The sequence below is a fragment of the Cyclospora cayetanensis genome, unplaced genomic scaffold (genome assembly GCF_002999335.1).
Source record: "Cyclospora cayetanensis isolate NF1_C8 unplaced genomic scaffold, CcayRef3 CcayRef3_contig_150, whole genome shotgun sequence".
Taxonomy (NCBI): domain Eukaryota; phylum Apicomplexa; class Conoidasida; order Eucoccidiorida; family Eimeriidae; genus Cyclospora; species Cyclospora cayetanensis.
The window spans coordinates 41294-62486 of record NW_020312093.1 but is presented as its reverse complement, the minus strand read 5'-3'; the positions used below and the strand labels follow the sequence as shown (position 1 = coordinate 62486).

The window sequence follows — 21193 nt, the reverse complement described above, 5'->3', positions numbered from 1 at the left end:
TATGCCATCTACGGCTAGCCGCAGGCCTGTGGCTGTTTCTGCTGCCGCAGGGAGCGGCAGCAGCAGCGCGGCAGCAGCGGCTGCGAGACGTCGCAGCGAGATCTTCGTGGACGTGATCGAGCGGCTGTCTGCCGTTCTCTCGAGAGACGGCAGAGTGCTGCATGCATCCCTTGACGGGTGCATTCAGATGAAGTCTTACCTGGATACCCCGCCTCTCATGAAGCTCGCCCTTTCGGACCAGCTGAGTATTGGCAGCAGCGGTGAGAGCCACGTGCGCGCTGCCTCGAGTCGAGGCGGCGAGGAAGCACGCGCAAAGGGGAAGGGGCACACGGAGGAAAGGCCTTAGTGCGGGAGGGGGAAGGGAGGAGAGCGCTCAACACTTTCCTCAGAGACCTTTGTGTTCGATGGTACTTTCCTGGGGTTGAGCAAAGCCGCCGCATGCGAAGCAGAGAGCACCAAAGGGGGGCGGAAAAAGTGTCGGTGCATGCTTCAGGCCTTAGTGAGGGTGGCGCCCTCTGTACGGATTCGTGCAACTTCCACGAATGTGTGGACTTGGCGCTCTTCGAATCTCAGCGCCTTCTCACATTTCGACCTCCCGATGGCGAGTTCGTCCTTTTGAACTACAGAGCCGTCTCTGTTAGCCATGTGCCTTTTAGGGTTCTTCCCACCGTTGAGGAGCTTGGCAACGGCAAGGTAGGAGGGGGCTTTGGAAGGTTCTTCCAGGATGATGCGTTGTGGTAGATATCTTTCTGTTGTCGGCTCCCCGCCGAGGCGTGGTGGTAGTAGCGCTTCGGGAGCCCCCGTGTGTGCCTAATATATGTGTGTATGTGTTGGGGGGGGAGAAGGGCAAGGGTAGCGCAGCGAGGCTGCCCTTTCACAGCGTTACTCTCCGCGAGGCGTTTGCGCATCATCTCCAAGAAGAAAGACTCGACCGGGTAGAGGAAGCTCTTTCCATTTCTGTCGGCATGTTTGCATCTTTTTTTTCACAGGTAGACGTGATACTGCGAATCCGCGCCGATCTCCCCGAGCAGTCCTGTGCCGCGAATGTCTCTGTCTCTGTATCCCTGCCAAAAGCCACGACTTCCGTGGCTCTGGAGTCGATGCCACCAGTTGCTGCCCAAGTAAGCAGTAGCATACAAATGTGTCCCTATGCATGAGTGCTTTTTCAGGCGTCCAAACATGCATGCATGCATTGTTCACCTGCGCATGCATGTAGGGGGGCGTATTCTGTAGTGAAGGGTGGCTTGGAGGTCCTTTCCCAAGCGTAGCGCTTGCAAGTTGCGCTGGAAGCAGCGCACATTCTGGTTTCTGTCGCTCTTGGCCTCTCTCTGCCATGCACGCAATCCAAATATACCTATTTTCAAGCCTCTGCTGCTAGCATAGGCTGCTCGACCCCTTGTGCCCCTAAACGCTCCTCCCCTCCGAGCCTGCCTGCTCACTCCGCCTGCAAGGCCTCGATGGTTTTTGTGGGTGTTTGTGCCTCGGCAGAGGCACAAACACCGCTGCACTCAAGCTCGCTGCCTGCGTTCGTTTGATTTAGGGTATGGAGTTCATTGCAGCCGAGCACCGAATCCACTGGCTCATTAAAAAGTTTCAGGTAAGGGCAGTCGAGAGCCTGTTCAAGGGGAGGGCGATGGGGTGCAGCACTATCCCGCTTGCCGTTTCTGTGCACTCCAAGAGTGGGGGATGGAGACGGGGTGTAGGAAGGCCGCCAGGAGAGTTGGGGTGTTCTTAGAGGACGAGAGGCATCAGCACAAAGACGCCATCAGTGTAGCCTAGCCAGCAGGTCATGGTGCGAATGTGGAAGCGCGCGAGAGAGCGCATAGACTGAGGCGGAGAAGTGTGGCTTTAGGAGGCACGAGAGAGCTGCTTGCAGAAGAAGGTCTCGCAGCCACAGAGAGAGCAGCCGGCTGTAGACGATGGACAGCGAGGAAGGGTCCCCCTCGTGTGTAGTTGTGTGTGTGTATGTAGTCGTGTGTTTGTCAGTGCAAGCCTGGCTCATTAAAAATGCGTGTCACATTTGACACATATACATATATTATGTATATCACATGTATATATCTATGGACGATCAGAAAGAGTCAATAGATAAGGATTGCTTTCCACCTTGGTTTTGTCGGGATGGCTGTTCTCCCCTCAGGGTGGCTGCGAGCTGAGTTTTCGGGTGCGTGTGACACTCAATCCTGCCTTGCCCCCCCCCTTGCGCTCGGAGTATGGGCCCGCTACTTTAGGCTTCGAAATTCCGATGTACAACGTATCCAGCCTTCAGGTGGGTGGTGCATGCAATGCGGCCACACGCGCTGAAGCCTCATGCGTGAGAGGGCAGGCCGCCGTTCAGCTTCGTCGCAATGCGCGGGCTAGGCATGGGGGAGAGGATATCTGTTTCTGGACGTGTCTTTTTGTCTTCGGACGTGTCTGTGTCTCTCTGGGCGTATTTCATACCGCATCTTTACACCATCTTTTCTTCAGCCCCGCCTCGACACGGTGCCCCCTGGGGTGTATAGCCACCCCGCGGCTCGGGCAGCGGCACTCTAAAATAAACCTCGCCGTTTTGCGTCTCTGCTGCTCTGCCCGCTGCAGGTTAGGTATCTGCGGGTGGCGGAGAGGGACGGGGCGTTTAATCCCTTTCGCTGGGTGCGTTACGTTACCCAATCCTCGTCATACGTCTGCAGGTTTTGATGTTTTCTTTCTGCTTTTTAATACATCGATCTCCCCGTGTGCCGCCGTTTGGGGGCCCGCCGTGTGCATGGAACACAGATGCATTCACACATACCCGTACACGGATCCGCCCGTCCCTTTTAGGCGACGCCTTCGCACCCTGCATTCCGTTATGCCCTTCCTTCCCCTCTTTTCGCGGGGAAGGGTCGCTCTCTAGAGGGGCAACCAAGCGCCTCCTTAAAAAGGCCTAACACAGCTGCTTAGACATGTCGCATTTTCGCAGCCCATGTCTCGGGTGCCTTTGCATCACTGGCCGCTGGGGGGCCATCTGTCCCTTATTCGCTCTCTCGCTCGTGCACATAAAAGGGCACGGTGGATGCGCGCGAGGGCAGCAGAGCAACGCTAGAAACTGCTGCTGCCCCTTCTTGTTCCGAAGACGCACTGTAGCGGACTGCCCTACCGTTTCCCTTTCCGCCTTTCCCGCGCTGCCTCCCGCAGTGTTCCACTGCTCGCATTGCACTACACCCATGCCCTTTGTTTAGGCGCGCTCTCGGCGGAAGGGCCGTGTGCAAGGCGGAAGGCACGTGAGCCTTTCGCACGAGCGCCCCTTCTCCCCAGATACCAAGTGGGGGCTTTTGAAATGGCAATCACGGAGCCCTAGTCATCGCCAGACCTACACACTGGAGAAACGCAACGGAGAGTGCACCCAAAAAAGCGATACGGCAAGCAGGCAGGGGCGAACCGGAGATTCAAAGTGCTGCCACGTAGAAAAGGAGCTATTTCAGGTCGCAACAACGAACGCTCTAGCTATATGTGTCCGTGCAAAACCGGTAACCTCAGTCAGCGGTAGAGGACAAACAAAAAGAGCGCCTAACGTTTCAACGGCGAAGCGGTTTATGGCGCTCCCAGGTAAAACGCCACCCGAGTGAGATGCTCCTCGTGCTGAGTTTTCAAGGGCGCGCAGTGGTCTCCTTGTCTCACCGCTTCTTGCTATGGGTCTTCCCCCTTTTTTTCATGCCGTGTCTGTACCGTCTCTTGCGGCAGTCTGCACATTCGGTGTGCCTGCTTCTACCTGTGCAAAAAGCTTATGTCTGTGCCTGCCTGCGTCCCGCCAGCCAGGATGTGTTTCTGCCGTCGTCTTGCGGCGCTCCAACCAACTCCCAGTGGGCGTGAGCAAGCCACTGCGATTTGCTTGCTGCGGTATTTCAGCAGCAGAGCGCGTTCTGGTCAGAAAGATCATGAAGAGGAAGGGGTGTTCGGCGTTGCGCAGAGGTCACAGACACTGCTCACACGGGCCCTAGAAAAAACGCGCGCATGCTGGTTCGTGGCTTGAGCCACTTGAAGGCGCTGCTGCCTCCGTGGCGGCAATGATTTGTTGATGACGAAGGGGCCGTACAGACGTGAGATGGAGGACACAAGCGCGAGGCGCAGGCGATCGAGGCCTCCCTCCGCATCCGTAGACGAGGCAATCGAGGCAACAACGGAGACTGTGCGCGTCCCCTTTTGCGCAATCAAACAAGAGAAAGAAGAAAAATGGTACGATGGGGGGCCCTTGTGAGTATTTGTCGGTACTCAGGGCAGCTCTGCCCACCGCAGCCCTTTTTGTGCTGTTGCCGCTGTCGGTGTGCAGTAGCTGTATGAGCCCTCGGGGAGGACGAGGGACTAACGAGTGAAATTTCCCGATATTGTTTTCATCATTCTCTTTTTCGCTTGTTCGAACGCAGACAACTCCCGCTAATGCTGTTTCCCCGGAGTGCCACAGCCGGCAAGCCGCAAGCATGACGGCTGCGCATTGAGCGATTAGTACGCAGTTTGCCGAGCAAGCGCGCCTAAACACTGATTTTACAGAGGGAGAGAGTCATTTGGGGCCCTCGAGGCCTTGCTTGCCGCCTGCAGAGCTGGATAGAGCTCCTTTTCTTCATGAAGGGGTCCTCAGCGAACGCGACGCCGTTGAGTTCCTGCAGTTGAATCGTACAGCTCTGCATACGAAGGCGGCTGCGGTGCATGTGCACGCCTTCTTGTCTTCATTGGGAGTGCAGGCTGTTCCTGCCGCCCGTACTTTTCTCTGTTTTCACGAGCCGCTCCCTCCCACCTCGACACAACCCTAAGAGGGGCCTCTCTCTCCCCCCTTTCGTTCTCTCTCCCCCCCCAAAGGGTCATCATAACGTGCGCACAATTTTTAACTATGCGTGCCAAGCCCCGAAATTCCCAATAAACCCCAAGATCGCAACTTCACACCGCAAAGATGGCCTCGTACTTCACTCCTTTGCCGTTCTTGGATGAAGACACCCTGCTGGATCTGACAGGCAAATGCTTCCTCGTATCAAAGCCGCCACAAAGCATCAAAGCTGCAGGAGATGCAGAAGTCATCTGGGAAGCGCTAAATAAGATCTACCCCGCGTGGTTTGACCAATCCATGCACCCGACGGAGTGTGAATCTCCGCAGGTATGGACTGCATGCATGCATCGCCTAAACTTGCACACGCCTTCCTTCCATGAGAAGGACCCGGCCTTCGCAGCTCCAACTTGAATGCCCGCATTTCTGAACACACATCCGGCACTTTTCTTAACCGCATTCCCACGGTGTATGCGCCCGTGGTGCCTGCAGGCGGCGGTAGAGAACATGCTCTACTACATGAACGAATTCTTGGAGAACAAGTTTCAATCAGATTTCGATGTCCTTAAGGCACACATCCCAGAGTTGCTGAACGGCAACTCCTCACTGGTAAGCTTCTCGCTGCTGCCGCAGTGCCCGGCCTGACCAGCGTTTTGCAACACATTTAGCGTCTTCCTCGATGGAGAAGAGACCCCGCCACCCTTCTTCGTAAACGGAAAAAGCATATGCGCCTTCTGCGCTTGAATTAGAGCCGGCTCACAGGATAAATACCGTGCAAGCGCAGCGCCTTTCTAAACAATGCTTCCCTGCACTCTGAGCAACGCCTTCCTCCTGAAGGGTTTCATGGGCAAGGGTTCAAGACAAGTGCATTAAGATCTTGCGTTTTTTTGTGATGGCGAGATTCGTGTTTGCGGAGGTTGGCTGGATCATTAGGCGGGGCTTTTCAGTGCGCAAAGAGAGGGCCAGGGTTGTGGTTTGCGATGATGTGTATGTGTATGTATGTGTGTGGGGGGGTTTTGTTGTTGTGTCTCCTGTGCAGGTGTTGAAGCTCTACGAATTCATCCTGCTCATTTCGATTCAGAGCGAATGCCAAGAAGTCGTCGCCCGCTTCATGCAGCTTAGCGAGACCTCGCAGACCGTCATCCAACGCGTCATTCAGTTTTATGCGGACGATGTCAGTCACGGGCTCTAAGAGAAGCCTAGCTCGCTGCACTGCTACCCGCTGCAGGTGTACAGGCAGGAACCCCCGCTCGCGGAGTTGCTGCCTGTGTGTACATGAGTTTTGTCTTTGCGGAAAAGCCAACGCCGCGCTGACAGCGGCCCAGCAGCAGCAGCCGCTCGCCTTCCGCGGCTAGCCGCCTACTTTAATTGATGCAGTGGCGGCAGGCTTCGCTGTCTTGTCTCTTTGCTGTCAATACAAGGGGGGTGGCCTTGAATGGCGCTCGAGAGTGGGTGGTGAGTCACGCGTCTGCGCAGGACGATTCGAAGGCTTTCCCGGAGGTTGCTGCGCTGTCAAAGAGCTGGGGATCTTCCGCGCATCCCTCTGGGCATGACGACGGCGAGGGAGAAAGAGGGGGGGGGGGGCCTCTGGCGCAGCGGCTGAACGCGCAAGTAGCGGCACTGAAGGATCAACTGGCTGCAGCGAAGGCGCAACTGGCCGACAGCGAGACGCAGAGGGAAGCCCTTCTAGACAGGCTCAAGCGCACCGAGCAGGACAGAGAGCAGGAGAAGAACAAGCGCATGACGCTAGAGATTCAGCTTGAACGCAAGAAAGACAGTCTTGTGGTGAGCTGAGACGCTCAGGCGAAAGCTGTGCGGCTCAAGGGGTGGTCTCTCAGAGGCTTTGCGACAAGGCGGATCTGGCAGTCCGTCCAAAAGGGGCTTTTCACGTTTCTGCGGGAGTTGCTCTGTCTGCGTCTTTCTGCGTTCAGAAGGAGTTCGTGACTCAAGCCGACGAGCTTGAGAAGACGATCACCAAGCTTAAGGCGGAGCTCGAAGTGGGTGTCTTGTCCTTTCTTCTTCTTGTAACCGCTTGCTGGGAGGCCGCAAAACGCGCGGGGTTCTGCCCCTGCGCGAAGGCAGCACTCAGCGTCGAGACGTGGTGCTCGCCGTTTGTTGCGTGCAGACAGAAAAGAAGGAAAAAAAGAAACTTGACGAAAAGCTGAAGCAGCGCGTCAACGAGTGAGACGCCGCCGACCACGCTGTTGCCGCCTTTGAGAGGCGTCGAGCGTCTGTCACGCTGCGATCTGCCTAAGCGATTCCTGAACACAAGGAGAGCCTAGTTTAGAGACCCTTTTTTTGCCCCTAGACGCGCATGCTCCGCCGCTTGGCTGTTTGAGATCTTCACGCTCCTCCGGCTAAACCCTAGAGCCTTGACTGCGGAGATCAAGTAGGCTTGCCGCCTTCGCGGCTGCCTGTGGCTTCCGTGAATACAGGCTGCAGGATGAGCTCGAGATGGCGAAGTCAGAGTCTCGCAGGGCCCAAGCACTGGAGGTGCAGGTGGAAACGTATAAAAACAAACTGAAGGAAATTCCGGAGCTCAAGGAGGCCGTCGCGAGGCTCGAGCAACAGAACAAGGTGGGTGCTCTGCTGTTCTCGGAGAGAAAAAATACACTCTAAGAAGCCACCCTGCTAGCCAGGGAAGCTTGCGCGGAAGCTGCGAGCAGCAACTGCCCCTTTTCGCAGCGTGCAAGCTCCACGTTCCGATGGGGTGTGAAGCTGTGAAGCATATTTTATCTGGGGAAATCAGGCGTTGCTGGCGCTTTGCCTGCTGTCTAGCTCGCTGCCTGCCTTGCTCGCGTCGCTTTCTCAGTGCCTTGCTGCACGCGCGGCGTCAGCTAGCTGGCTAGCGCCTTTTAGCCCGCGCTCTAATTCTCTCTGCACGTGCTGCGCCGCCTAGGCAAATCTGGAGAAACTGATTGACGCCAGTCCGGACCCTGGAGAAGCCACCGCTCTCAAAAAGTCGGTGGAGCTGTACAAGGAAAAAGCTGCGGGTAGGCTGCAGCATGCGAACTGCAAATCAGCAGGGCGCTGCGCGCAGTTCGCCTCGAATTCGATCGTGTGCTTTGTCAGCTGGTCCTTTCTCTCTCTCTGCCTCTCTCTCTTCCTCTCTGCAGCGCAAAGCGCAAGGCGTACCATCCCCGCCTCGCACTCTGGCCTGTAAACAGCTGCACGGCGGAGTGAAAGGGAGGGTGGGCAGTCGGGTTTAAAAGCCTCAAAAGCTGCTCCCATTCCCTGCTCGAGGTTCAGGGTCTGTGCAAAGGTGGCGTTTGTATTGGTGTCTGCGCGTAGATATCGAAGAGAAATTGGTGGAGGCGCGAGCGCTTGGCGAGGCCTTGCAGACGCAAAAGAAAGAACTGGAATCTAAAGTCAAGGCTGCAGAAAAGAAAGCGTATGCGAAACGTCTCCACTTGACACTGCAGAGCTGCTTAGTAGGGCGTTCGATCGGGGAGTCTGTGGGAGAGCTGTCTAAAGGGGGTTAGGAGCCACGCCTCAGCAGGACCGCAGGATGCGCCTTTGGCAAGCCTTATTTTGAGCGGGCATGCATGCAACGCCATGTCTTGCTTTGCTCCTTCCTAGGCAGCTAGCCCATGCTCCACTGCGGCGGGGCCTTAGAGAAGCTTGGAGTGAGGACCTATATGTATATACATACATACATGTGTAACATGTGTGTATGTTTGTTTGTGTGTTTGTGTATGGTTGTGCGTTTGTTTGTGCGCTGCAGGGAAGTTGCGCAGCTTACCTTGGTGCGAAAGGAGGCTGAATTCGACGCGAAGACATTCGAGATCGAGGCTTTACAGCAGGAGCTCGAGAAGGCCAGGTCAGCACGCACGGTGCTCGCAGAGTGGTAGCCAGCAGTTTTTCGATATGCAGGTTGCGAGGCAGTTAGCGCGCTGATTCTTCGTGCATGCAAGGGCCTTCCGTACGCGCAGCGCAGCCGCGTGGTTAGATGTGCATGCAGCTGCCTCGCTGGCGCGTAGGCAGCAGGGTTGGTGCCTTGCGGCAAGGGGGCAGACTGTGTATTCGCCTTCGAGAGACGGCCGGAAGTTCGCCCATAGGCTTTCGAACTGTTTGGCAGCTTGTCGCCCGTTTATTCCTCGCCTTCGGAGCCGTTGTGCTGCGAATGCAGAAAAAGTGCCGGGGAGGCGAAAGTCGTTAATGCGGCCAAATCCTCGGAAGATAAGGAGGCTCTAGCAGCGCGTGTTGCAGAAGTCCGTTGTTGCCAGCTCTTACCCTGAGTCTCCATCCTTTTGCATGTGCTGCATGCAATTGCATGTCTGTACACTTTGTTTTAGCCCGTTCTGACAAATGTGTTCTTTGCGTGCCTGCCTGTTCTTAGCTGGAGAGCGAGCTCGACGACGCCATACGCGTTAAGAAGAGATTGGAAAAGGCTCAAGGGGTCACTCTTGCGCAGCTGCAGTTGCTTCAGAAGCAGCAAGAGAAGGAAGGAGACAAGGAGCAGCTCCAGCAGCAAATCAATGAGCTCATAGCTAAAAATGCGGAGCTGCAGAGCAGTGTCAAGGATCTTACGGAGGTGTGCACCCTCCCCTCACGATTTGCACAAGTCAAGTCTAATAAGCTATGAGTCCTTTTACCCTGAAGCTAGTTACCCTCCATAGACATGCCCTTCCCCAGCGGTGAACTTCGCAGCGGCAACACCAGCTGCGCTGGGGAGATACGGGAAAGTCGTTGTGAGAGAAAGCCTTCCGAGCTACCCTCTTTGCCCTCGGGCTGTTTAAAAGGCAGGCATGCAACGCGGTCGAAGCCTAACGAGCTCTGCGCTTTGTGCTGCAGAGTAAGGATCAGCTGACGAAACAAATGATGGAAGCGTTTGCAAAGAACGACTCGAGGGGGACGAGCGCAGCAGACGAGCTCAAGGTACTAGAGAAAATTCTACTGTCTGACCTGCTGCGGGGTGGGAGGGAGGCAACTGTTTGCGATGAGCCTGCTGCTAGTGCTGCGGCTGCTCTGCTCAGCAGACAGCCGCCGACGTGCGACGCCTTGAAAGTGCGTCTGCTCGTGCTTCTTGTGGGCTACTGCTCTTGCTGCTCTTGCTGCGCATGCGTAGGTGCGTTTGGCTGCAGCAGAGGCTCAGGTGGCTGCCTCCAAGGAGCAGCAGCAGCTGCAGATAGATCTTGTGAAGGCGCAGCTCGAGAAGCAGACTGAGGGGGCACTGAATGCTCTGAAAGAGCAGCTGCAAATCCGTGACAGGGAGTCTAGCTTCTACAGGAAGGCCATGTGCGTTTGAAAGACTGCAGTTGAGGGCTGCAGCCTTCCTCGTGGGCAGCAAGCGGGTGTGGGCGCCTTGTAGTAACTCGAGAGAAAGACTTGGGGTGCGCTCTGCGTGTGGATTGCCAGCGAATTTCGGATCTGGATTTTGTCTCTTCAGAGAGGACGGTGCGGAACAGAGCCGGAGAGAGCAGCGCTTGCTGGCGTCGGTGCTTTACGAGATCGGCCTTCGCCATCACCGATTGCGTTGTTACTGTCAACAACTCAAGCAAGAACACGAGGCTCTAATCCTCAGGTAACGAACAGTGCTAAGGAGAGCCTTTGCCCTAATGTCAGAGGAGGCCTTGTTGCACCACGAATCCTCTTGAGACAAGCCTCGCGAGCTAGAGTGCCGCGTCAATTTGCATGCATGCAAACTGACGGAGCCTGTGCCAAACCCTTTGGGGTGCAAAAAACTGGCGACGCAAAGCGCCTCGCGAAACGAATGACGGCCCCACCATGGGTTCGCAGCAGTCCACGCAAGTTGCTGCCAACGCACATTTGGAGATAATGATAAGCAGCAGCAGCAGCAGCAGCGCTTTGCGGGAGGGTCGCTCTGTGCACCCTCATTCACGTGTTTGTGGTGGTATCTGTGGTGTTTTCTGGCCCTTCGGTGTTTTTACGCGCCGCAGGCTGCAGGCGGGGGAAGGAAGGCGGATCGAGGATCCGACAGAAAAGCAGTCCCCTGAGGAGCCAGAGGAGGGGGGGCCTCCCTTCACGAACGATATTGGGCGCTCGAGCACAAAGATGCATACTCCTCCTGCTTCGGAATAAAATGCACTTCAGGGAGCAGTCACACGTACAGCTGGGCACTCCCGGCAGCAGCCTCCAGAGCTGCCGCCGTTACTGCCCGTTAAGGGATGTTTTGGATCGGCAGCAACAGCCGCACCCCCTGCCTGCTGCTGATGCTGCGTTTGCATCTCCCTCTCACACCTGGGAGCTCTTCAGCCTCAACAGGAACAGCAGCAGATTGCTGCTGCTGCTCCTGTTGCAGCTCCTGCTGCTGCTAAGATTTGCAGCCTGTAGTTTCGCATGCTAAGAGGCACTGCGTATACCATTCTATAAAGAGCTGCGTCCTTTCGGTTCCCACTATTCGAGAGCAGAGGCGCTCTCTTAGCCCCTCTATTACCACCACCACCCCTGTTACCACCACCCCCCCTATTACCACCACCCCCATCCCGCTCCCCACCCTGCCCACGAAGTGCGGCTTTCAGGCTCAATGGCGCCGTAACCGCTGCTGTTGCATGGGGTCAAGCTGCTGCTCTAGGCGCTGCAGAAGCGCCTTCTCCGCCTCTTCCTGCTCTTCTGGCTGCTGATTCTGCGCTGTCTCGAGGCACTGCAGCAACGAGAAGAGGTCTGAGGTCGCAGACACAGCAGGAGCAGGTTAGGAGGCTTGGAGAAAAGGCGTGTGCTTTCGACAAGCGAGAGGGGAGCGCGCATGCATGCCAGCTGAGCTCCCGATTCTTCTGGAGGGTTGCGATTCTGTCAGGTTCTAGAGTTTAGCGTTCAAAGGTACTGGATGCTCTTTGTAGATCGCAGAGAGAAAGCCGCAGCAGGGGAGCCCTCCGAAGCCGCAGGCTCGCTGCAATTTCAGAACGCAGTGTTCCTACTCCCCGCTGCAGCGCGGCAAAAATCTGAATCAGGCAAAGCAGCGGCAGCGGAGCATTCGGACGCCACTTTTCGGATTCGCGCATGAGAGCTTCATGCAAGAATTTACACACGCATTCCTCAGTAGATACGCGAGAGCACGTGTATGCGATAGGGAGACGTCGGCGCAACGGCAAGTAACGCTCACATGGCGCTGCTCCCCAGGCTCCGCATCAATGGACAGTTCAACATCTGCTACTTCAAGGCCCTTGTGGAGATGTACTGACACCACATCGATGCTGCACGCTGCTGCTGCTGCCGCTGCGTCTTCGTCGCCACCATTCTCCCATCCCTCTCGTCCTCCTTCCGTGTCTATTCTGAATGCGTCCTCTGCGGCGCTGTATGTACTGGGGTGGCTGGAGGGCATGAACCTGTGGGCTGCGGCAGCACGCAAGAGCAAGTCAAGACACTGTGCAGAGGTAGCCAACATCCAGGGGTAGAAGGGAGGTGGCTTTTCATGAAGCGTTTAGAAAGCACTTGAACGGCCAGCACGCGCTTCTCTCTATCCCTTTCTTCCCCCCCCCCCCAGAACGCCGGAGCTTGCAGGCTGCTCGCCTCAGTCCCTTCATTGCTCCCGAGTAAAATGCTGCCAAATTCGTGGGCACTTACCGTGCCGGATAAGAAACTTCTGAAGAATACGCTTGATCGACTCTTGAAGCCTGCCTGCCCGTATGTGCTGCCGCTTGGCGATCGCGAACCAGCCGCTGCTGCTGCTGCTGCCTCTTCGCCGTTTATCCCGGCGAAGGTTTTGGTGTCTGCTGCTGTTTTCGCTGTTGCTCTTTTCGCTGTTGCTCCTTTCGCTGCTGCTGCTGCTGTTTCCAGTGCCGTCGCCAGCGCTCCTGGGAGAGCTGCAGCTGGCAAAGGCGCTGCTCGTGCTCAAGCAGGAGGGCGTCCGGCTTCCGCGACAGCAGCCGTTCAGAGTCAGAAACAGACAAACTGAGGCGCTCCCAGCAAAGGGCTGCCTCTGCTGCTGCACCGACAGCCCAACAACGGACGCTCTGCCGCAAGTTGGGGGAGACGGCGGCACTTTTGCGAGGAGTGTCGCAGACTCGACAACTTGCAGCGCAAAGCTTGTTGCAGGGAGCCCGAGAGCGTCCTCTGTACGCAGCAATAGAAGCAGCAGCGACAGAAGCAGTTGCACGACGCAGACTGCAGGAGGGGCCATTAAGCTGTCGACTCGCCAAGACTGCCGCGCGGGGTGCTGCCGACAGCAGCGGCGGGGGTGTCGGGGAGGTCTCCAAGGTGTCTTTCTCTGTTCAGCCTCCCAATATCTTCAGTTCTGCGCATTTCACGCCTCTAAGAAGGACCAGATGCGTGGATCAGAACGCGCTCTCACCGCAAGGAAGCCTAGGTGATGATGCTCTTCCGCCGCGATGGGGCTTAAAATTCACGACATGCATGCACACAGAAGAGCGCTCCACTCCGAAACAGCCTTCTCCCTATGACAAGACACACTGAAATCTGCTGTTTCGGATCCGTTTCTCACAAGAAAGCGACTTGTCGCTCCTCTCAAATCCCCAGCTCTCAAGTCCGTCCAGCTACTCCAAAGTAACCCCCAGCGTCTACGGATCCTTCCTCCGAGACTCAGCCTTCACCTGAACACCAACACATGCCCCCTGCAGCAGGTCCTATGAACTCCTTCCTCCTCCTCTCCCCCGGAGAAACACACCCACACACTGCGCTTCTAGCCTTTAGAGCGGCAACCCCTAGGCACTCCAGCGCGTGCCTCGCTGCTTCACCGCCTTCCCACCGAGCGATCAAGCCTTCAGACGCATGCCCTCGCCACACGCGGCTCGACGTTCACTATGGAGGCTGAGGAGGGGCCGCTTTGCACGCGCCTCCCTCCTTCCCAACTCTCGTCTTTCCCAGGCAGCCGCCCACCCTACCCTGTTACCACAGGAGCTCTCCAGTAGCAGCAGCAGTGGGGCGACTGCTGACTAGCCACCTAGGCCGCTGACAGGTGTCTCTACCTCCCCACGCTGCTCAAGAGGAGCAGAAGAAGCAGCAGCTCGCACCAGCTGAACCTCGAGAAACATGGACCCCACAACACCCCCCGAGAAAGCTCCCACTCGCGGCAGTCCTCCCAGCAGTCTTCGCAGCAGCGCGTCTGGATCCGGATGTCTGAGTGCCTCCTCCGTGTGCAGTCTGTATGCATCGCTCTCGCGTCACTCGTCACTGCTGCAGGCTGCCTTCTCCAAGAGCAGCAGCACCGAACTGCAGAAAAACTTGCGCCTCGACGGAGCCCTCTTAGACGTTATCACGCCGAACGATACTTACGTAGGTTGGTCCTTTTTTTTCAAACCGTAAGGATAGAGGACGCTTGCGGAGGATCTGGAGGGGGGCAGTGGATGTCGCTGCTCCAGTCGGTCCCCTTGCTGCATCTCTCGGCTTTTTGTTACCCTCCTCCTGCCTCTGCTGCGAATGCTCTCTCTGCCGCAGGCAGTCGGCAGCAGCTGCACGCATGGCTCTGCGCTGAGCCTCGCACTCCAAAGCCAAAGTCGCCGACTCAATCACCAGGTCCACTTGGAAACCTCGCTACAGCTCCTCCACAGCTGGAAGGATTCCGTAAGTAGGCACGCCATTCTCTTTTGTCGCTTGTCAGAGTTGTAACCGATGCATGGCTGAGGCGAGGATTGAGCCCCTGCTAGCGATGCGAGAGGGCTGGGGATGCACTCCCAAACAGCCGTCCCAACGACTACCCTTTTGGAGACCACTCCAAGCAGGAAAAGACGCGTGGATCCAAAAGCGCAAGCCTAGGATGCCTCTGCTCTGCAGGTGTGTGCCTATGTGTACACGCCTTCGCAGTTCAGCGAAGACGCAGGAGGCCTCTCCTTTGCAGCGCTGGGGAGCGCGCTACCCCTAAGCTTGAGCTCCTGGAGTCTCTTGGAGGCGGAGGCTTTCACGGCTGCCCCCGTCGCGGCGGCTCTGAGCGCTGCTCTCGCTGCTGCTGCCGATCCGAAAGACGGAGCAGCAGGAGCTGCTGCTGCAGGAGCTGCTGCTGCAGGATCTGCTGCTGCAGGAGCTGCTGCACTGACGAGGCGGCGATCCACACGCAAGCGCTCTCGGAGAAACCCTTGCACAAGCACGCGCATTGCAGACGAGCCAGTATGGTCCTCTGATTTGTACTCTCAAAGCTTCTCAAATACGCAGTTTTAGCGATTGGATGTCAAATTTCTGCTCTACTAAAAGCCGCCTCCGGCTTCCACCGACTCCTGTGAACTCGTCTCAGGCCTCGAGCGATGAGCAGCGTGAAGCTGCAACGTTGCGGCTGACTCAGCGTCTGCTGGAATTCTTGCGAAAGAGACGCGCTGCTGCTGAAGCCGCTGCTGCTCCTTCTGATGGAGGAAGGGAAGCCTCAAGCGGAAGCATGCAGCAAGCCGCTGCTGCCGCGATACCGCTGTGGGAGCTGGCAATAGACCCCCGTGAGGAGGGCGGCTTCACGGGCAGCTGCATGCGCCTCTTTTGCCTCACAGGTCTGCTGCGAGATGGCCACATTTCGCTTTCTACTGACCACGACGGCGTCCTCATGGTGCAGGTAGGTACAGTGCAGAAGGAGGCTTGAGACAGCTGCTGTTAGAGGGCAGCACGCCCAGCACAGGCGAGGGGAATCTCCACTGCCAGCACTTTTGCATGTGCTTGTTCCTGCAAGTTCGCGCAACAGCATGTCTCGGGGCCGCTGCGGCCGGTAGCAAAAGATCCTGATGCTTCTTCACAAAGCGTATCGCTTCGCGCTGCGTTGCTGCGGTCCACAGGCATCCTGTGTCGACAGCAGCAACGGCCACGGCAGCAGCAATCAAGGCAGCAGCAACACCAGCAGCAGCGGTAAAAGCAGCACCAGCAGAAGAACCAGTAGTAGCAGTAGTAGTAGTAGCAGCAGCAGCAAAGGAAGCAAGCCAGAGACGAGTCAGGCTGTGCTTTCGCCCTTCACTGCCGCCGTTTGGAGGGATCTAAGAGAGGCTCTAGGCCTCGGTCCAGCGGCTAGGCCGCTTGCAGACACTGATTCAGATGGAGACGGCTAGCCGGACCTAAATCCGAGTCTTAGAGTTCGGTGTTTGCTTCCTATACACTCGCTGCTGACAGTGCCTTGCGCTGCGGCACCTGCAGCTTATGTAGCGGCAGCAGTAGCAGCAAGTACTGCCACGCCCAAGAGCCGCTTCTGCGAGACACGCAGGGCATACCGAAAAGACTTCTCTAGAGGCTCAAGTTTCTTAGAGTAAATTAAATACAGAGCGCCGACAAAGGCGCAAGACGAGGGCGCTTAGAGTCCTTCACTGCCAGACTGCTCCAAACTCGAGGTCGCAACTAGGCACCTCATCTTCAACATGGAAAAGGGCGCCAGAGTGAGACTATGCATGAGCAGCATTTTCCTTTGCGGCTGTTGCGGCTGCTGCTGCTTGTGATACGCGCTTGCTGGAAGGACTTATCCTGACGGCATCCAGGCGTTTAATGGTCTTGAGCATTGCCGAATGGAACCTGCAGAGAAAGCGCAGACTCCCTTGAGGAAGGCATCATGGACCTCCTCCAGCGCGTAGCGTGCAGCAGGGTAAGTGTTCGTGGAGCTGCTGCCGCTGCGCTGGGGGGAGGAATATGCAGCGCTGCTGCACCTGTGCACGTCCTCTTGCGTGTTGTATACGGCAAGCGAGGCACGGAGTGAGCCCGTGGAGGCGCCAAGGATTTCTTCGTGCAGCGGCTGTGCGCAGTGGTGGCCTGCATCAACCGCGCGCACAACTGGAAGCGCTCCAGTTCGCGCCAAGGCTATCAATACGTGCGGCTAGCGGAGAGCAAGCAAGCGCAAGGGCTTTATCTCCGCGAACTAGCCACTGCCAGCGTCGAAGGAAGGAGACTCAGCAGCAGCAGGCGCAACTCCAGGCAGACAGCGCTGTGTGAAGAGAGACCCCGCGGAAGTGCAGCGTGTGGGGCGGAGGCGCAGAAAATTAGCAGAACAGTAGCAGTAGCAATACCTGCTCGCACGTGCACGTGATACCACTGGTCAATGCAGAGGGCCACATCGAAAGGCGATAGTCCCTCAATAACGAAGCTACATAGAGGAACCGCCGGAAATTCCCCTCCCACTGCTGCTGCACTCTCTACCCCCTGCACGTGCTGCTCTTGGCGCCAGGGGTCGACAGAGAGGATGCGAGCGCGCGGAAGAGATCGAACGGCCTCCATCAGCGTCTTGGAGAGCTTTTTGTCCGCGGCTGCTATCTACACGCAAATCCCAAAACGTCGGCTCGCCGTCTTTTGGAGGCTGTGCGGGTCGAAAAAGCTCCCTTAACCCTGACACCCCTCCCCCCTTTCGCGCTGCCAAGCCCTTTACACACACTTGCATGCAAACAGCGCACATTTTGGAATCCCACGTCTTGGAGGAAGTCGAGAGCAGCTCCTAGGCCGACGATTTGCGCGATGGGCAGGGTCCCCGCCTCATATCTCCAAGGCGCAGCAGCAAAACTGCTGCCGCTCAAGCTCACACGCTGCAGCACAGTGCCGCCACAGCGCAGAGCCGGCTACAAGGCGCGTGTGCAACGCGGCAGAGGAACAGCAGCTCGCGAAAAGCAGCAGCGCGCGCTGCACACACGGGTACGAGGTTTTTCTCGCATCAGCGCAGGCCAGCAACGGCTACGGAAAAGAGACACGGCAAGCACCTCAATCATTTCTCCACCGTAGCTGTCGGGAGGCATTTGCTGGAGGATCTCCTTCCGGCCCCACAGGAAGCCCACGCCGCTCCCGCCATACATCTTGTGGCCGCTGCCAACCAAAAAGTCAGCCCCCAGGGAACGTGCATCGAGCTGCGACAGCACTTCACAGCACCCGCAGAGGAAGCCAATAAGTGCGACACGGAAGCGAGCAGGGGGGAGGTGTCGGAAGCGCAGCTTGCAGAGGCATCAAAAGCCGCCAAACCGAGAAGGTCTAGCTCTTCAAAGAGGGGTGGAAGGTAGGGGGCGAGGACAGCACGAAAGCGGGGGATGTCAGGTGCTGCAAGGAGTCAAGAGCGCTCAAGTCACACCAGCGCATGAGCAAGCGCCTGCGTTGCATCTACGAGGGTGATCAGCCGCGGATGCGCCTTCTTAGCCGCGCGCATCAGCTGCTGCAGCTGCTGCCTCCGCACAAAAGAGCCTAGAACGTTGGACACGCAGGCTACAGCCAGCACTTGCGAGCGCGGAGAGAGGAGAGACACCGCGCGCTTCACATCCAGAATTCCGGTGTGCCTCTCCAGCTGCACAGATCGCCAGCACTCCAGAACCGACGCGTTCTCGACACGGCCCGAGACGCATGGCCTTCGGGAGAAGGCTACAGGAGCTGCGTTCTCACGGGGATGTATTTCATGTGCGCCTTCTTCCTCTGCGCCAGCTGTTGCCAAGGAACAAGGTTTGCGTGGTGTTCAGCAACGGACACCAACACTTCGGCGCCCTCCTCCAGGAAGGCGTCTCTGCAAGTAACACCCTCAGGCTGCGAGCACCCTCCCTGAGGCTTGCAAGGCTTGCATGCATAGGTCACTCGCTTGCTACACAGAGAGAGGTTGCGAGCACCCTCCCTGAGACTTGCAAGGCTTGCATGCATAGGTCGCTCGCTTGCTACACAGAGAGAGGGTTCTCTTAGGCCTACCCTACCTCCCCTCGTCTCCCCCTCTTCCCCTTCAGACACACTCCCCGCTATCTTAGAGCCCATAGGGGCCCACGCGTGCGACGCACCCCCAGGCACGAGCCACCAGATTGATCCCGGCAGTGGCTCCCGACGTGAAGATGATTTCTTCAGCATCGCCTCCGACGTAGCGCGCCAACTTCTCTCGCACGTCCTACAACGCACAGCCAAACGCTTGCGCCAGGCCCCATGATGACACAGGCAGAGCGATTTTTTTACACCTCGGGGTGCATAGAACACTCGAGGCTTCTCAGATTCTGAAAGGTGTACTGTACTTCCACGGCCTCGGTAGCAGCAGTCGCCAGGCGATACGACCCCCGGTGGATATTCGCATTGAGTTGTCTGTACACCCGAGATTCCGTCTGCAGCAGGCGTCGCACGCGAAGCGCCACACAAGTGTCGATCGTCATCCCGTCATCACCAAAAGCAACACTGCGATTCGAAAAAGTCTTTATGTCCTAACAGAAGCCGCGGCGTCATGAAAGTAGCAGCGCTGCCCGCAGAACCTTTCTTCGTGGTAGCATGCGCAGGTACAAGGGAAGTCCACCCTGCTACATGAGCGCTTCCAAGAAATAACTCGCTTTCGGTGCACCGCTCACTTGAATGACGATCTGCGGTTTGTGGGTGGTTGCTGCATTGTCAAAAGGAATTATGCGCGTATTTGCAGCCAACAGAGGAAACAAGGGCCGCATACACCGACCCAATTCCAGCCCTTCTGCGACAGCTGCTGACGCTGCTGCTGACGCTCTAGAGCATCTCGATGCAGCCTCGGCTGCTCGCTGAGGCGGTGCCGCAGACTCTTCCGTCGCAGAAGGGGGTTCAGGCAAAGCCTCGGAGGCACCTGCGCCTGCCGTTTGTGGTGAATCTGCCGAGGCAGCTGCAGCTCTTGCAGCCTGCAGTGCTCCCCGCCGATGCAGCAGAGAGGGCAGAGAACAGGGCGGGCAGAGAAAGCCTTGGCATATCTCCCTCCTGCGACTGGAGGAGCAAGGAAGAGGCAGACTTGCGGTCACTTGGGGGTGGTGTTGCTGTCTTGGCAGTGGCAACAGGCGGGAAGAAGGCCAAAGCACGTCCCCTAGGCTGCGCTTTGCCAGTGCTAGCAGCGGCAACACCAACACCAGCAAAAGCGAGCAACAAGCCATCTTTGTGGCCCACCCCAAACAGCCACAGCCGCTGATATGGAATCTCTTCTCTTGGCTTCGGGGAAGCAGCAGTAGCGACAACTGTCGCTACTGCTGCTTCCCCGAAACCCCTGCTGCGGCTGCTAGAAACAGTGGAGGCCGTGAAGGGCTGACAGCGGAGGGGGGGAACTCCCTGATATCGACTGTATGCGCAGGCGTTGTTGTACTCGACCTTCGTCTTGCGTGGTGGGCGTCGGAGGGGTGAGAAAACGAGTCCAGCCGAATACCACGCACTAACAGATCGTGAGTATCGAAGGAGCTAAGACTGACGTAGGGGCCGTTGAGCTTCGCCTGTTTCGTGCGAGCTTCGGAGAGATGCCGCTGCAGAGGGGCCTTCTCCTATCGACGCCGAAGGGACTTGCATGCCATGGCATGAGCGATTTCAGATCCCTATCCCCAAACCCCCTATAAAAGGCCGTAGATCTTGAATTTTGGCAGAAATATATCAGTTTTAAAGAGTTTTTGCGCGCTTTTCAGTAGGAAGACGCAGGAAGCCCTGCTCTCATGCAGGTCTGTCTGGCAGCTGTCAGCCGAGTCGGCCGCGCCGTGAGAAATCCATAACTCCAACCTGCTGCTGCCTTCTCTCCTTTTAGTGTTCCTTTCCGTGATCCAGGCTTTTTGTTGTGTGCAGACCGACGTCTAAGACTCGGGGTGTCCGGTTATGCATGCTGTTGCTCCCCTCGCGCGCTTGCGATGCACCTAACGAGCAGTACTAATCAACGCGCATGGCGAAAGCTTTAGTCCCAAAGCCTAAGGCTAACGCTAAATGCTACTGAACTGCAGGAACGCTGGTTTCCAATGGTGTGTGTTGTGTAGCTTTGCCTGCACCTCGCTCTTCAACCCTTTTCCGTCCCGAAGATGCTATACGGATGCAGCATAGTCCACCGCTCTTCCGTCTGTCGGCGGTTCGCCACACGCCGTTTCTCGCGTCCATGGATTCTTTGCATGGCCCTGCGCCTCGTGTGTCTCTTTGTCCCCATATACTTTGCATTCCACAAGGATGGTGCGCCAACGAGTTGGCAGCTTGCTTGCCACTACTCCAGGGAGCCACCCATACAGCCCTCCGGGGCCATACGCATCAATCGGTCCCACACCGACTGCCTAGCTGTCTAGCAAGCCAACACGCGAGAGCGGTAGCAAGCTAGTTCCCTGGGGAGAGAGAGTCACTTGCTTGCGTATTCGCGAACTACGGGGCAGGCTGTTCCTTCCGTGCTCTCTGCGGGCAGCGCGGAAAAAGCCCTTAAGCCTTAACCCTAGGCAGCTCTTTGTGTATCTTTTCCGCGGGTGTAGGCTGGTGGTTTAGCGCCCCTTCTAGCGTGCCTGTCGCCGGAGACCTCTCCCTGAAAACAGTCACTCTAGCATATTTCTCTCTCGGAGGAGGTCCATACTGCGCTCGGGGGCCCTACGGGGGCCCTGCGGGCCCCTGTGGATTTGTGGGCACCCCAGGCGAGGGGGTGAAGCAGATCAGTCTTAGTGGAACAGGGAGGACTGAGGCTTTCGCGGCTGCAGACTGGGAACTGGAGGCCAACGTAAATCTCCCATATTAGCGTTTAAGACCCTGTGCAGAACAATGGATCCGCCCCAGTTGCCATACGAAGTACTTTAAATCGCAGTTTGTAGACATCCAGATGCCCGGAGAGCGAGACTTATACCGTAAGGCTTTCTGGCTTCTGCTGCAGGTGACGGA

The 21193-nt window shown here is 57.2% G+C and overlaps 5 protein-coding genes across 5 annotated transcripts; 3 read left to right on the top strand and 2 right to left on the bottom strand.

Moving 5' to 3' along the window:
* The first annotated feature begins 1 nt into the window (after position 1).
* Positions 2 to 2922, top strand: LOC34624025 (AP-4 complex subunit mu). The gene is made up of 6 exons (XM_026336869.1): positions 2 to 260; positions 494 to 693; positions 990 to 1121; positions 1541 to 1597; positions 2141 to 2314; positions 2803 to 2922. Exons 1-6 carry the CDS (start codon positions 2 to 4, stop codon positions 2920 to 2922), a joined length of 942 nt encoding a protein of 313 aa, XP_026192654.1.
* A 1981-nt stretch (positions 2923 to 4903) lies between these two features.
* On the top strand, positions 4904 to 10816 carry LOC34624023 (protein Hook homolog 3). The gene is made up of 16 exons (XM_026336868.1): positions 4904 to 5104; positions 5267 to 5383; positions 5814 to 5948; positions 6251 to 6559; positions 6706 to 6771; positions 6900 to 6955; positions 7210 to 7351; positions 7674 to 7767; positions 8066 to 8165; positions 8499 to 8594; positions 8904 to 8985; positions 9189 to 9308; positions 9569 to 9652; positions 9843 to 10012; positions 10164 to 10298; positions 10675 to 10816. The coding sequence occupies exons 1-16, from the start codon at positions 4904 to 4906 to the stop codon at positions 10814 to 10816; spliced, it is 2049 nt and encodes a 682-aa protein (XP_026192653.1).
* A 442-nt stretch (positions 10817 to 11258) lies between these two features.
* LOC34624674 lies at positions 11259 to 12976 on the bottom strand. The gene is made up of 6 exons (XM_026336867.1): positions 12860 to 12976; positions 12635 to 12759; positions 12299 to 12405; positions 11838 to 12067; positions 11559 to 11676; positions 11259 to 11398 (listed from the first exon to the last, which is right to left on the bottom strand). Exons 1-6 carry the CDS (start codon positions 12974 to 12976, stop codon positions 11259 to 11261), a joined length of 837 nt encoding a protein of 278 aa, XP_026192652.1.
* A 747-nt stretch (positions 12977 to 13723) lies between these two features.
* Positions 13724 to 15708, top strand: LOC34624145 (uncharacterized protein DDB_G0271670). The gene is made up of 5 exons (XM_026336866.1): positions 13724 to 13966; positions 14129 to 14206; positions 14495 to 14794; positions 14919 to 15235; positions 15492 to 15708. Exons 1-5 carry the CDS (start codon positions 13724 to 13726, stop codon positions 15706 to 15708), a joined length of 1155 nt encoding a protein of 384 aa, XP_026192651.1.
* A 401-nt stretch (positions 15709 to 16109) lies between these two features.
* LOC34624144 (cysteine desulfurase) lies at positions 16110 to 20497 on the bottom strand. The gene is made up of 11 exons (XM_026336865.1): positions 20392 to 20497; positions 19333 to 19467; positions 18910 to 19211; positions 18604 to 18690; positions 18379 to 18482; positions 17999 to 18116; positions 17694 to 17903; positions 17332 to 17475; positions 17032 to 17160; positions 16585 to 16894; positions 16110 to 16417 (listed from the first exon to the last, which is right to left on the bottom strand). Exons 1-11 carry the CDS (start codon positions 20495 to 20497, stop codon positions 16110 to 16112), a joined length of 1953 nt encoding a protein of 650 aa, XP_026192650.1.
* Between the last annotated feature and the right edge of the window lie 696 nt (positions 20498 to 21193).

Coding starts and splice junctions, on each gene's coding strand:
- LOC34624025 (XM_026336869.1), top strand. CDS start 2: ATGCCATCTACGGCTAGCCGCAGGCCTGTGGCTGTTTCTGCTGCCGCA. Junction 1,122..1,540: donor TGCCACCAGTTGCTGCCCAA/GTAAGCAGTAGC, acceptor CGTTTGATTTAG/GGTATGGAGTTCATTGCAGC. Junction 2,315..2,802: donor CACGCGCTGAAGCCTCATGC/GTGAGAGGGCAG, acceptor CGTCCCTTTTAG/GCGACGCCTTCGCACCCTGC.
- LOC34624674 (XM_026336867.1), bottom strand. CDS start 12,976: ATGCGCAGAACTGAAGATATTGGGAGGCTGAACAGAGAAAGACACCTT. Junction 12,406..12,634: donor GAGGCAGCCCTTTGCTGGGA/GCGCCTCAGTTT, acceptor GCGAAGAGGCAG/CAGCAGCAGCAGCGGCTGGT. Junction 12,068..12,298: donor GAAGTTTCTTATCCGGCACG/GTAAGTGCCCAC, acceptor GTGCTGCCGCAG/CCCACAGGTTCATGCCCTCC.
- LOC34624145 (XM_026336866.1), top strand. CDS start 13,724: ATGGACCCCACAACACCCCCCGAGAAAGCTCCCACTCGCGGCAGTCCT. Junction 13,967..14,128: donor TCACGCCGAACGATACTTAC/GTAGGTTGGTCC, acceptor TCTCTGCCGCAG/GCAGTCGGCAGCAGCTGCAC. Junction 15,236..15,491: donor ATGGTGCAGGTAGGTACAGT/GCAGAAGGAGGC, acceptor CAATCAAGGCAG/CAGCAACACCAGCAGCAGCG.
- LOC34624023 (XM_026336868.1), top strand. CDS start 4,904: ATGGCCTCGTACTTCACTCCTTTGCCGTTCTTGGATGAAGACACCCTG. Junction 7,352..7,673: donor GGCTCGAGCAACAGAACAAG/GTGGGTGCTCTG, acceptor TGCGCCGCCTAG/GCAAATCTGGAGAAACTGAT. Junction 7,768..8,065: donor GTACAAGGAAAAAGCTGCGG/GTAGGCTGCAGC, acceptor GTCTGCGCGTAG/ATATCGAAGAGAAATTGGTG.
- LOC34624144 (XM_026336865.1), bottom strand. CDS start 20,497: ATGCAAAGTATATGGGGACAAAGAGACACACGAGGCGCAGGGCCATGC. Junction 18,691..18,909: donor AAGTGAGCGGTGCACCGAAA/GCGAGTTATTTC, acceptor CGCCTGCTGCAG/ACGGAATCTCGGGTGTACAG. Junction 18,483..18,603: donor CTGCTACCGAGGCCGTGGAA/GTACAGTACACC, acceptor TGTGCGTTGTAG/GACGTGCGAGAGAAGTTGGC.